The sequence below is a fragment of the Tamandua tetradactyla genome, chromosome 7, assembly GCF_023851605.1.
Source record: "Tamandua tetradactyla isolate mTamTet1 chromosome 7, mTamTet1.pri, whole genome shotgun sequence".
Taxonomy (NCBI): domain Eukaryota; kingdom Metazoa; phylum Chordata; class Mammalia; order Pilosa; family Myrmecophagidae; genus Tamandua; species Tamandua tetradactyla.
The window spans coordinates 66917138-66931893 of NC_135333.1; the positions used below are offsets into that span (position 1 = coordinate 66917138).

Below are 14756 nucleotides of genomic sequence, written 5' to 3' on the forward strand. Positions count from 1 at the left end.
GGAATTAACAAATTCTGACTACTGAAAATAGGCCCCCAGCACAGATAAACCTGGAATAAGCACTAAAGTTATTAGGAGTTTTTGCACCAGCAGAGAGGGTGTGGGGCTGATGAAATAAAAAAAAAAAGCAGAGGCTTTTTTAGTCAGACAGCACAAAATATTGCAAATGGGCTAGACGCCAAGGAAAGGTGGAATATAGATGCTGGAGATACTGTTTTTGTTGTTTTTTTCCTACTCCTGAACAGCTCATTAGATAGAATTGGAAGCTTTCTCAGGCTCCAGCAGTGCGCCAGGCAAGGGTGGAATTAAGCTTGTCTGAGAGACAAAATAACTAGTTAGGAGAAAGGAGTTAATTCCCTAAAGGTTGCATCTTCCCCAAAAGAAAGGTGGAGCCCAGCTTGAGCATAGGTCATCAGGTTGGGGCCTATTGTAAAGGGTCGTGATTGTAAGCTCTTACAGCAGTAATATATATTCAGAAACTGTAACTGTTATTTCTAAATTCTGAGATATTGAGCTGTTTGTTTACAACCTGCTCATTCCCAGACACTTCTGGTTTTCATGTGACACCTGAGACTCAGAGTTAGAGCTCTGCAGCTATAAAAGTCAATGGTACCCCATACAGGAACTATTTATAAGTTGCAAAAGAGCTCTAACTTTGTGTAGAGACATGAATGATGCTGATACAGATAGGACTAAGGTAAATCAGAATACAGGGTAAAGGATGATATGGTCTATAATTTAAGCTTCAACTTCTGTGTGAGACCAAAAGGAGAGATATTTATTGGGTACAAAATTTTTATTTTAAGTAGTGCATTTCCTAATTTAACTTGTATGGTCAATTTTGTTGAACACCATAGGTACATGGAATCTTGAATAGGGAGTAAGACTTTGTTGGTTTTTCCAGGTTAGTGTGATGTCCCTATATAGCCCAGAGTAATTTGGGCAGTGAATAAAGAAGTATTTGCAAGATCCCTTTGGTGTACTGGGGAGAAAGGAGGAAAACTCAACATCCCCATTTAGAGAATTTCTGATATTCTTGCAAGCAGTGGAGACAACCAAGTCAATAGGCTGAGCCCTTGATCTTAGGGTTTACCCCTATGAAACTTAATCCTGCAAAGGATAGGTTAAGCCTACTTAAAATTATTCTTAAGAGTCACCCCCAGAGATCTTCTTCTGTTGCTCACATGCAGCCTCTCTCTCCAGGCTAAAGTGGCCAGTAAACTCACTGCCTTCCACCCTATGTGGGATTTGATTCCCAGTGGTGTAAATCTCCTTGGCAACATGGGACAGAACTCTTGGGATGAGCCCAGACCTGTCATCAAGGGATTGAGAAAGCCTTCTTGACCAAAAGGGGGAAGAGAGAAATGAGACAAAGTTTCAGTGGCTGAGAGGTTTCAAACAGAGCTGAGAGGTTATCCTAGAGATTACTCTTTTGCATCCCTTCTTAGTTTATTGTATTGGAGTGGCTGGAGGAAAGTACCTTACACACAGTTGAGCTGTGTTCCAATAGCCTTGATTCCTGAAGATGACTGTACGAAGATATAGCTTTTACAATATGACTGTGGGATTGTGAAAACCTTGTATCTGTTGCTCCTTTCATCCAGGATATGGATGGATGAGTAAAAAATATGGATAAAAATAAATAATAGGGGTGACAAATGGTAAAATAAATATGGAAATATTAGTGGTCAATGAGAGGGGGGGTAAGGGATATGGTATGTATGAGTTATTTCTTTTTATGGAGTGATGTAAATGTTCTAAAAAATGATTTTGGTGAAGAATACACAACTATTCTTGTGATAATACTGTGAGCCATTGAATGCATACCACATATGAAATGTTTGTGTGTTAAATTTTATCAATAAAAATATTTAAAAATAATACAAGTTATCAAAGATATTGGGTTCACAGGCATTCCAGTGTCACTGGGTTCAATCACCTGCTTCAGCATTAGAATATTTGCATACATTAATTAATCTTTTAGTTTCTTTTCAATCAGTTTAAAGTTTTGCCAGAAGATAGCTCCCTCTGCTAGTTGCTTTGTATCAAAAAAATTGTTTGTTTTACAGGCTGGAAAAAACTTTGATACAGAGCTTGCCAGGGACACTGAAGGATATATCTAGGATTAGAACCGCACTTCTCTGGCCCAAACTTGAATGCCCCCATGAATCATCTGGGGATTTGCTATAGTGAAGATTTAGTAGGTCTGTAGTGGAGTCTGAGATTCTAGCAAACTACCAGGTGATACCAGTGCTGTTTGTTGGTCCACAGACGACACTGAGTACAGTTTCTTGTTTAGGTTTAGTGTAGCTTGACCTGATGCCATGAAATCCAGTATCTTCCCAACCCCCAGAGGACAGGCCACTTATAAGGGCTAACTAAAACTACTTATTAAACAGAGAAAGCCTTTTCCTCCTGCCTCTGGTTTCTAGGAGGATGAATTTTTCTAAATAATTGCTAACAGCTGTTGTTCCTTTTTCTCGATTGAGTGGAGATCCCTAAATCCCTAAGAGAGTGTGTGTGTGTGTTTGTCTTGTGGGATGGTGTCTCTTTTTTAATTCCCCCATACTAGAATGAGGTTGCAACTTGTGAAAATATGCATGCTCTCCAGACTCAAACTTCCTTTTCGGTGAGCTGCTGCAAGGTCTAAGCTTGGAGGAGTAAGGTGTTAGAATGCACACCTATCTTTATTAATGATAAGGTTATAGGTTGCACTCCTGCCTACATTGGTCTTTTCAATTAATTCAATTGAAAGTAATTTCAATTAATTCAGAATTTGGGGTGGAGGGTATATAGGTGTTATTTCTTGAATCCCTTTAAGTCCCCAACACCTTTGGGACAACTAGCTAAGAAAGTAATGACAGGTTTGAAAAGATCATGTATCTAGACCCTATGCCCCAAGGGTCCTGCTTCCCCGAACTCCAAACACATCCCAGGATGATTTCCCAGCAGCATTGGCTCATTCTTTGGGCAATGCTGTCTTATCCAAAACGCAGCTTTGAAGACCAAGCTTTAACCTGAGTTTTCCACCAAGCCTCTCAGAGGTTCCTCATTGTGCATTCCTCATCTATGCATTTCTAGCAGTAAGTGCAGAAGATGGATCAAAATTCATTTAGCCTTCCATTTCTCCTTTGATATGCCTCTTATTGGGCAAATCTAATTTTACTTTATCCATTATTTCTGCCAAGAACCATGACCTTCAAATTCTGTCTCCATTCTACCCTTCCTATAGCTATCTACCCATTCATAAAGAAACTACACTTAAAACCCTAATTAACCCTTCATAAAGGAATTCATAAATTCCTCCGAATTTCCTTCCTTACCTTCTCCTGGATCCCTTCATCATCACCAGCAAAATATAGAATAGGGACATTGAGCTCAGAGGCTGCTACCCATTGAAGGACGGCTTGAAGTTGCTTGTTCTGAACAGTATCACATAGGTTCTGGTTGCTAACAATCACTTTGGGGGCCGCACATCCTTCTGGGGGACGTCCTGATACACCTCTCAGTTCACTGTGGATGGCTTGATAGGCATTCTGCAGGAAAGCCTCTGCAGTCCCTGTGCCTTTGACTGGCAAGCACTCATATAAACTATCTGGGAATGCTGATGTTGGCCTGCTAGCATCCCCAGATTTATCGTCTCTCAGCTCTGCCAAGGGAGAGTCACAGGACTTGGCAATAATGAGACACAGCTTCATCACTGAGTCCATCAGTTGTTCTACCACCTGCCCGTTCATGTGGCCATCTAGCTGGTTGGCAACCATCTTGGTCAGCCCAGCCAAAGGACCACAAGCCTCACTGCCTTCACATCCTTTGGTGGTAGAAGGTGTGGTGGGTCTTTCACATGGGCTGCTGCCTTCTTCCTTAACCTTGGGTTCACTGCCTTGGTCACTCTTGAAAATAGTTTCACCAAGTAAATTCCGGATAAAATTGAAGAAAACACTCATTAAATCCTTCTTTTCTGTCTCTTCTTTGTTTCTTTCCATCTGGGGAGACTTACTGGTAGACTCATCAGAAACCACAGGAGACTTTGGGACTGGCAAATTGGTGCTGCCAGCAGCTTCAAGGAAGCTCTGTGCATCCATGCTTCCTCCCTGGGCCAGGTGGTACTGAATCAGAAGTAGGGCAGATACAATCAGGTCTTTGGCCCAGGAGTCTGAATCATACATAAAATTCTCAGGTTTCTCTGGGTGATACATAGGGGGGCTGAGGTTACAAATTCCCTGAGGATATTCTATGGGAAAGTCTGGTACAGGCCTATACTGTTTGTTGGGAGTTGCAAATGTCTCATGCTGGAAACCTGGAGATTTACATTCTTTCTGTTGATTTTTATGCCACAAGGTCAGTCCCTCTTTGATAATGTGTTCACCCAGGGTTTCAGCACAAGTCTTCTCCTTCTCTGGTTTAAATGCAGGAGAGCACACTTTTTCCCTGAGTTTGGCTTCAGATTTCATTGTTGCAAAGTTTACGTTTCGGTTTTTAGGGTCACCCAATCCTTTCATGGAGAGGAGGGAATAACTTTCAGCCTTGTCCTTGGCTTTCCTAAGGCCCTCAGGGAGCTTCCTGGTAAACATCACAGTGTACAGCTTGCCCAGCATGGCATCCATGATATCTGTGGCCTTTTGGCTTCCATGAGAGAAGAGACTTCTTTTCACAGCTGAGACAAAGTCTGTATCAGTCATGAGAGACCCTGTGATATTGTGGAGATTCTTCATAAAGGAGTCAATGAAATCTGAGACCACCTCCTTTGCATGCTTGATCAGCACCTTCTTGAGCAGGATTGTGGCAATAGTAGAGTCCTTTACTTGGATCCTTAGTGTCTTCATGATGGAGACCATCATATCAGACACCACACTGTTAGCGTAGGTCATGATCCCTTGACTAACGGAAGTTGTGAAGTCATCAGGCCTTTCTTGCCCTCTGAACATCTTTCTCTCCCCAGGTAAGGACCATCCACCCTCGGTGGCATCACCTGCATTACGAGATTCAAAAACTTCCTTATAGAAGAAAGACTTCCTAGAAGCAGGTTTATCATCTGGACTCTTGCCTTTCCTAGTGCACTCTTTAAACTTCAAAGTGCTCTTGTATTTTATACCTGGTGAATTCTGTGATGATCCTAAGGCTCTGTCTCCAGAGCCGGGAACTTTGTCGGGGACAGCGTTCTTGGCACATATAGAGACAGTCTCATTCACCAACTCTGATGCCATCTTACTCAGGCTTTTGATGGGTGGTGTGGGTTCATCCCCCATGTACAATGATTGATGGACACATTTGTTTTCAGAACCATCAATCTTTTCATTGATCTCCTTGCGGGCCATGGCTATGACTAGATTTGTGAGGCGGTTGGCATAGAAGGAAACTTCATCTGTTGAGCTGTCATTACCAGCATGGGCACAGGAGCCCTGGCCAGGGCTCTCTTTGTGAGTCACCTCAAAATGCAATCTCCCTGGACTGCCCTTGTTGGTGGTGTTGTAATAGTCCACAGAAAAACCTTTTTGTGAGTTTCCTGAGTTGGCCATTTGCCTACCAAGTGATGACTCTCCAGGCTTGAACCTAATATCTTGAAACCCTGCAGTACTTCGTTCCAAGTCTCTGCGGAGCCAGCTTAGCACTCTGATGGGATCAGTTGAGGCTTCCTTAAAAGCAGACAAGGATTCATCTGACTATAACACATAAAAATATGGGATATTCAGGACAACCTTAAAGATCAATTACAAAAATTGTCACTCCTTTCAAGTCTTAACAGCTCCATCAACGTAATAAAAATAACCAACATCTATTGAATACTTACTGCATATCAGGCACTGTTTCTAAATGTTTTATAGCCATTACCTCATTTACTATTATTCCTACCAAAAGCCTAAATGTTTTCTCCCTTATTATCCTCTAATTTCACAGAGAAGGAAATTAAAGAAGAGGAAAGTTAGGTTAGTTACAAATTTGAGGTTATACAACTAATCATTGATGGAGAAGGGAATCCAAACCAGGCTGTCTGACTCCAGAACCCCACTCTTGGCTGTTGCTTCCAGCAATCGTATATCTTTGTGATCCAACCATCATCAACTACATAGAAGAGTTAGCATTTGAACTGAGTCAGTAGATTTTTCCTGTATTGATATTGCTATTTTTGGTGGCTTCCCTGTTTTTATTTACATCTTATTACAAACATAGTTTTTGAAAAGTTAGAATACTCAAGGACAATTGGGCAAATTAATCATTTTATCAGGTGTTTTAGTTTCCTAGCTGCCTAGCTGGGTTAGCTTAACAACAGGAATTGATTGACTCACAGTTGCATAGGCTAGAAGGCTTGCTTCATCGCAGGGTCTTTATCTTCTGGCTGGTTGGCAATCTTTAGGGTTACTTGGCTTTTCTGTCACATGGCAATGTACATGGTGGGGTCTTCATCTTCAGGTTCCATTTTGGTTTCTAGTTGTTCCCCATGGCTTCTCTTGTCTGCCTTTCATTCTGCTTATAAAGGACTCCAGTAACTGGGATTAAATCCCAGCATGATTCAGCTAGGTCACACCTTAACTGAAGTAATCTCATCGATATGTCCTATTTATAATGGGTTCACACTCACAGGAATGGATTAAGATTAAGAGCATGTTTTTCTGGGGTACATAACTCCAAGCCACCATTGCAGGCTACACAAGTTTGTCTTGCTGTGTTAATGGCTTCCAAAGGACTATTTGGCATCACTTAAGTTAAAAGTCTGATTGAGAACTGAGGAATTAATAGCTATAGCAATTTATTTTGTGATAAGCACACAAATGAATTTAATATGTTAACATGTTGCAATCTATATGTGGGGGGGGAAATCTCTTCTCTTGAATTAAATAAGATAATGTATGTGAAAGAGTTCTATTTGCCTTCAAGTGTAAAGAATCATTGTAATTATTGGCATTTGTATGTCTGTCAGGGAATGACCACAAGTACCGCCCATCTTTAAATAATAATCTGGTATTCTTATTATTAAGCATCACTATTAATAGCTACTATTTGTTAAACTGTGCGGAGTGGGAGGGGAAGTATTTCCAGCTGGCCAGGCTGCTGAGAGCCAGGGCACTCATGCTGGTCTCCATGCGGGTTCTATGACTGCCATGGAAGGAATGAGGTGGTAGGATGTGCCAGCAACATTATCTCAGCTCAAAAATGAACTATATGCCCAGTATTGCCAGCCTCATCAAGGACATTGACAGAATATAAACTCATAAGAAAAGCACCTGGTCCTACTTAAAGATGGACCAACACTTACAGGCTTTTTAAGAAGCATTGATCAGTTTGCTAACTTAGTGCTACATTAGACTGTGGAGCTTATTCATGAGGGCAAAAATATGGTGATATTCCTCAAAGAATTTTTGTGATCAGAGGAGAAAATGTGGTTCTACTACAAGAAACAGACTTGGAAAAGGAAAGTGACACACCCCTTTCAGCAAGGGTCTATCAAAGAAATCCTAGAAGAGTAAAGGGTGGAACTGCATACCAAGGTGGAAGCAGAGAAACTGAAAATTCAGGCTCTTAAGGATTGAGGTCTTTCTGATACTCTGGATGAATACTGAGTCTTTTGCTCTGGGCTATTGCTTTTGGGGAGCAAAGGCTGTCACATGAAATGAAAGTGACATCCTAGTAACCTCACACATTTACCAGGGACTGTGGAGTTCTGGAGTAATTTTAATTTTGATTTCTTTCACATATGCAACATGAAGAAATCATGTGGCTTTTTTTTCTTTTAATAACAAATCATTATTTAAAGAAATGGTAGCAAGGATTCCTTTCTCACATCATGGTGGAGCCAACTCTCCTCTCAGATTAGAGTTTATAATGGTTGTTTTTCATTTACCTATAAATAAAATATAAATCTCAAAAAAAAAATTCTGTGCCAGTTTGAAACTTTTGTGTACTCCAGAAAAGCCATGTTTTTTAATCCTCATTCAATGTTGTTAGTTGGGATCTTTTTGATTATGTGGTTTTCATGGACATGTATTTCAGCCCATTCAAGGTGGGTCTTAATCCACCTACTGGGGTCCTTTAAAGGGAACCATTTTGGAAAAAGCTTCAGAGCCGACAGAACTGACACAGATTAGAGACCTTTGGAGATACAGAGAAAAAACACCCCCTGGGGAAGCCATTCTGAAATGCAAAGCCCGGTGAGAAAGCTAGCAGAGGTTACCATATGCCTTCCCAACTGACAGAGAAACCCCGATATCATCGGCCCTTTCTTGAGTCAAGGTATCTTTCTCTGAATGCCTTGGTTTGGACATTTTTAAAGCCTTAGAATTGTAAACTTGTAACAAATTCCCTTTTTAAAAGCCTTTCCATTTCTGGTATATTAAATTCCAGCAGTTTTAGCAAATCAATACAAATATTTATAGTGTCTGCCAGGCACTATACTAAATGCGGAACATGCATCATTCATTTAATCATACCCTGTCAGGAAGGTATTACTCTTCCAGTTTTAGAGGTGAGAAAAATGAGGCTTTGAGAAGTTGACTAGTATCTCACAGTTCTGACTGGATTCAAATCCACTTTTGACTGCAAAACCAGTGTTATCCACCTCTCCTATACCCTGCTAGGTATTGATGACTTGCAAAGAAGAGGAAAGCAGCTGTGCTAGTACTCTGCAGAGCTTGTTTAAGCTGCATGTTACCAAGTTGAGGTTAAGAGCCATAGTGCTTGGTTGAGAATCCTCCTAAATGGTTCTTCTTATTTGAATAATAGCTACTTAGGGAACATTTTTGTACTTCAGTGGAAAGTATGTATGGAAAGTATGCATGGCATTCCCATACATTATTGGACTATATTCTCTTGGAGCTATTTTACAGCCCTGTAAGCTGTAGATCTGTCAAAGGAAGGACACAGTATGGTCACAACAGGAGGAAAGGGCTTCCCTTCTTGATTCTGGCATTTTTCTCAGCACGATAGCTAGCAGATTGCCTGGTAACCCAGCATGTGGGAGAGCAGATGGGGTTCTTCTCATAAGCCTTTATGGACCAGTTCTGGCCCACCTGTATCCTCTGGCAAGTTTCTTGGGCACCAGAAGGCCATGTGTTCCTGGTGTACCCATACTTTCTGAGTCAGCCTTGGTTGGGGGAGCGAGAGGTTCTTCTGAGTTCTTAGTTCTTTCCTTGTTTGCTCTCCCTCCATCTAGGGGTGTTAGCTACTCTCTGCATTTGCTATCTCTAGAACTCTTAGAGGCTTATTTTTGTAGTTAATGCTGTGGTTTTCATCTCTTATCTGGCCCCTGACTGATACAGTGCCTGATACTAAGTAAGTATTTAATAAATATTTCTTGAATGATGGAATCTGAACGACAGTGTTCTACAGATGAGTGTATAGCTCTGAAGACATCCTACATTTCAGAAAATATTTTCTATGACTCTTAGAAACATTTATTTTCATTCTCCATCTATTTAAAAATGAAACAGGATGTTACTGTTTATATATATACATATTCCATTGGCTATAGCATATTTCTCCTACTAAACATCATGTGACAGGAACCTTTTTTTTCCGAAAAACTGAAGATGAGAATTTTTGGTTCTATAGGAGCTCATTTATTCCTCCCAAGAGTCCCACCTTCAATAGAAAATAAAGATTGAGATGGTATAATCTAGGAATGCCTAGAGTGTATAATGATAGTGTACAAATGTACAAATTTTAAAAATCTTTTTGCATGAGGAAGAACAAAGGAATGTCATTACTGCAGGGTGCTGAAAATAGATGGTAATTGATATTTTAAAATTTCAACTTATATGTGAGACTAAAGCAAAAAATGTTTATTTGGTACAAAATTTATATTTTGACTAGTACATTTCCTAATATAACTTATGTGGATAGCTTGGCTGAACACCATAGGTACATGGAACCTTGGGTAGGACATGAGATTTTGTCGTTTGTCCAGAGTGATGCCCCAATGAATCCCAGAGTGATTTGATCAGTGAATGGAAAAGTATTTGCAAAGTCCCCTTTGGGGGATGGTGAGAACGGGGAAAAATTCAACCTCCCCAAGTTGAATTCTTGATATTCTCACAAGCAGTGTGGACAAACAAAGCTATAGGCTGAGCCCCCAGTCTTGGGGTTTGTTCATATGAAACTTAATGCCACAAAGGGTAGGTCAAGCCTACTTAAAATTAGGCCTAAGAGCCTCTTTTGTTGCTCAGATGTGGCCTCTCTCTCCAGCCAACACACCAAGCAATCTCACCACCCTCCCCCTGTCTACGTGGGACATGACTCCCAGGGGTGTGGACCTTCCTAGCAACATGGAACAGAAATCCTAGAATGAGCTGAGACTCAGCATCAAGGGATTGAGAAAACCTTCTCGACCAAAGGGGGAAAGGGTGAAATGAGACAAAGTGTCAATGACTGAGAGATTCCAAATGGAGTCCAGAGGTTATACTGGAAGTTATTCTTATGCATTAAGTAGATATCACCTTGTTATTCAAGATGTAATGGAGAGGCTGGAGGGAACTGCCTGAAAATGTAGAGCTGTGTTCCAGTAGCCATGTTTCTTGAAGATGATTGTATAATGATATAGCTTTCACAATGTGACTGTGTGACTGTGAAAACCTTGTGTCTGATGCTCCTTTTATCTACCTTGTCAACAGATGAGTAGAACATATGGAATAAAAATAAATAATAGGGGGAACAAATGTTAAAATAAATTTAGTTTGAAATGCTAGTGATCAATGAAAGGGAGGGGTAAGGGGTATGGTATGTATAATTTTTTTTTTCTGTTTTCATTATATTTCTTTTTCTGTTGTCTTTTTATTCCTTTTTCTGAATTGATGCAAATGTTCTAAGAAATGATCATAATGATGAATATCCAACTATGTGATGATATTGTGAATTACTGATTATTTATGTAGAATGGAAAAAAAAAAAAGAGTCCATCTTCAAAAATAAGAGTGAGTGATAGTGGTGGTGGTAGCAGACAGAATAAGACTGCTCTAAATGACACCTCATATTCCTTACTTAGTGTTTAGAAGGAGGTTGATTCTCACCATTTTCCAGTCCTGGGGTTGGCTGTCTCCAGGCGAATAAAAATCAACTTTGCATACTCCATTTTGGCTTTGTAACCAGTCGACTCTATCTGACATCTAGAAGTAGAAAAAATTAGAAAGGCAGGTTATATGAAAGTAAGGAGAAACAGGGAGAAATAGGACAGGCTGAGGTGTAGAATATATGTATGAAGCTTTCAGTTACAGTCCCAAGAGCTACTTCGCACCTACTTAACTCTGGATATCTGCATCCTCAGCTCTCAGCTGTAGGAAGAGTTCTTAAACATTTATGTATCTCTAGTGTTTAGGCTAGTGCCTGAGATATGATATAGGTCTTTAGAAATATTTGCTACATGAATGAACATAGGCAGCCATGCACTGCTCGATGTGTCCTTGGTTGGCAGCCCCCACCCCTTGAATTTTCAATTCACTCAAAGCTCAACATGATAAAAATAGAACTTATTTACTTCTCCCTTGCCAACTTATTTTTTAAGTAATATATGCTGTATTTTAAAATTAATTTCTAGAATGGTAATTAATATTTTAAAATCTCACCTTATATGTTAGACTAAAGCAAAAAATGTTTATTTGGCACAAAATTTATATTCTGATTAGTGCATTTCCTAATATAACTTATGCAGATAGTTTTATTGAACACCATAAGTACTTGGAATCTCAGGTAGGACATGAGATTTTGTTGGTTTGTCCAGAGTGATGCCCTGATGAATCCCAGCGTGATTTGACCAGTGAATGGAAAAGTATTTGCAAAGTCCCCTTCGGGGAATGGGGAGAATGGGGAGAAATTCAACTTCCCCAAGTCGAATTCTTAATATTCTCACAAGCAGTGAGGACAACCAAAGCTATAGGCTGAGCCCCCAGTCTTGGGGTTCGTTCATATGAAACTTAGCCCCACAAAGGATAGGTCAAATCTACTTAAAATTTAGGCCTAAGAGTCACCCCCAAGAGAGCCTCTTTTGTTGCTCAGATGTGGCCTCTCTCTCCAGCCAACACAACAAGCAATTTCACCACCCTCCTCCTGTCTAAGTGGGACATGACTCCCAGGGGTGTGGACCTTCCTGGCAACGTGGGACAGAAATCCTAGAATGAGCTGAGACTCAGCATCAACGGATTGAGAAAAACCCTAGAATGAGCTGAGACTCAGCATCAAGGGATTGAGAAAACCTTCTCGACCAAAAGGGGGAAGAGTGAAATGAGACAAAGTGTCAATGGCTGAGAGATTCCAAACAGAGTCCAGAGGTTATACTGGAAGTTATTCTTACGCATTAAGTAGATATCACCTTATTAGTCAAGATGTAATGGAGAGGCTGGAGGGAACTGCCTGAAAATGTAGAGCTGTGTTCCAGTAGCCATGTTTCTTGATGATGATTGAATAATGATATAGCTTTCACAGTGTGACTGTGACTGTGAAAACCTTGTGTCTGATGCTCCTTTTATCTATCTTGTCAACAGACGAGTAGAACATATGGAATAAAAATAAATAATAGGCGGAACAAACGTTAAAATAAATTTAGTTTGAAATGCTAATGAAAGCGAGGGGTAAGGGGTATGGTATGTATAATCTTTTTTTTTTTTCTGTTTTTGTTTTACTTCTTTTTCTGTTGTCCTTTTATTTCTTTTTCTGAATTGATGCAAATGTTCTAAGAAATGATGAATATGCAACTAAGTGATGATATTGTGAATTACTGATTATATCTGTTAATGTTTTAGTTCATTTGTGTAATTTTTTTAATTAATGAATTAAAAAAAATGTTAATTTCTAGAGCACCTGCCTATTCAGTTAGCAATAAATCAAGAAGGTCTTCCATAAGACTAATCCTTCCTCCACTTATCCAAGGTTCTTGGGGAATTCTCAGTTCCCATGATTCAGACAAACTTACAGATAACAAGAGGAGAGAGAAATCATATGCACCAATGGGTTTTTGTCCATGGATGCAGCAAGGCCCTCTCCTATACGGAGTCTTTCACAGCCTTCCCGACACTTTGCTACATTCCCTAACACTACTTATTCTCAGTAAGTGGCACCACAACCTACCTGGTCTTGTAAACCACAAAGATAGGATTCATTTTAGTTCTTCTTCTACCCCATGCTTTTCTCTAGTGACTCTTTTCTTTCTTTCCCATTCATAACCATATTTTTCTTGAAAGAATTGCCTGTATTTGCTGCTTTCATTGTCTCAATTTACCACTAAGTATCACAGCCCCTATTCCATATATTCCTTTGACTTTGGCTTCACTCTTGTTCACTTTCCATGGTATTGCATCTCACTCAGGAGTCTCTGAAAACTTGGCCAACTATCATGATGACTGGAGATTCTAACTTAGTTGCCTGTGAATAAATCACAAATATGAGAAGCTTCTTTTCTCACGCCTGGTTTCCATTTTGAAATTTCCCTTCTTTCATTATGAACTTTGCTCAAATTTATACTTCTCGATGAGTGAGGTAGAATAAGATGGCCACATTTTCCTCTCTAATGTCCCTGAAAGTGTTGGTGAAATAGATATATATTCCATATTTTGATTCCAACAAAGTACTGTTTTAAAATTCTGTCAAAATAAAGTATAAAACCATACCCTAATTTTTATAATACAACTTTAAAATAATTGCTTGAAATAAGTACAGAATTATTTGTGGTCAAACATCTGCTAAGCTGAAATATAAACAAATATTTTTGGGGCTATAGAAGAATTTGGGGCTATAGTAGAGGTAGATACATTCCTTCAAAATAAAACCAACACAAATCAGACTGATTAAACACATGATTTTAAAGTATATATAGATGGGTATATTGTTTTTGTTATACAAAATATTACATATAACCATTTGTGTTGGATTGAAATTGCTGTGTACTCCAGAAAAACCATTTTCTTTCAAACCTGATAGAATCTTGTGGGACCAGATCTATTGTTCAGGTGGAACCTTTGATTAGATCATTTCCATGAAGACTGACCTGCTCAGTTGTGGATGTGGCCTTTGACTCGATTACTTTCATGGAGATGTGATGCACCCAATATTACTGTGACCTTTGATTAGGAGGGGGTGTGACTCTGATCATTTAAAGTCAGTCTTGATTAGTTTACTGAGTCCTTTAAAGGGGGAAACATTTTGGAGAAATCTCAAACACAGATGCAAACCCAGACGTTTGGAAATGCAGAAGCCCCAGGAGATGCCAGTACCTGAGGGAGCCAACAGAAGCTAGACAGGAACCAGAAGGAACATAGATGCAGACATTTGGAGATGCTTGGAGTGCTGATGGAGATGCTTGGAGTCCTGGCAGAGAGAGCACATGCCTAGACACAGATATTTGGAGATGCAGAGCCCAGCAGACATTGCTATGTGCCTTCCCATGAGATGCTAAGCAAGCCAGAAGCCAGAATAATTCACAGGGGCTGAGAGAGCCATTTGAAACCAGAAGCCAGGAGAGGAAGCAGAAGCCAGCCATGTGTTCCCATGTGACAGACATGGGCCTTTCTTGAGTCAGGGTATTTAACTCTGGATGCCTTAGTTTAGACATTTTTATGACCTTAGAACAATAAACTTATAACTTAATGAAGCCCCTTTATAACATCCAACCCATTTCTGGTATATTGCATTTCAGCAACATTTGCAAACTAAAACATTATTAAAAAGAAAAGTTTTTTCAAGTGCTACTTATTCTTCACTCTCACAAGGATTTGTGCTCATTTTCACAGTCCAATTACTAACTCAGATTACTGAGCAGAAACAGTTCCTTTTATTCT

General features: G+C 39.8%; 1 protein-coding gene and 1 pseudogene across 6 annotated transcripts in view; one reads left to right on the forward strand and one right to left on the reverse strand.

Moving 5' to 3' along the window:
• Nucleotides 1-14756, reverse strand: part of AKAP3 (A-kinase anchoring protein 3) — a 42127-nt gene that overhangs the window by 15991 nt on the left and 11380 nt on the right. For 3 of the 6 annotated variants that reach the window (XM_077169739.1, XM_077169738.1, XM_077169734.1), the window contains exons 2-3: nt 11001-11096; nt 3324-5663 (exon numbers count right to left, since the gene is read on the reverse strand). In XM_077169739.1, coding sequence (XP_077025854.1) covers nt 3324-5663; nt 11001-11096 — 2436 coding nt within the window. Of the gene's footprint in view, nt 1-3323; nt 5664-11000; nt 11097-13050; nt 13345-14756 lie in introns of all 6 variants that reach the window. The other 3 variants (XM_077169737.1, XM_077169735.1, XM_077169736.1) reach the window with 3 other exon arrangements.
• On the forward strand, nt 7153-7559 carry LOC143691384 (U6 snRNA-associated Sm-like protein LSm1; annotated as a pseudogene).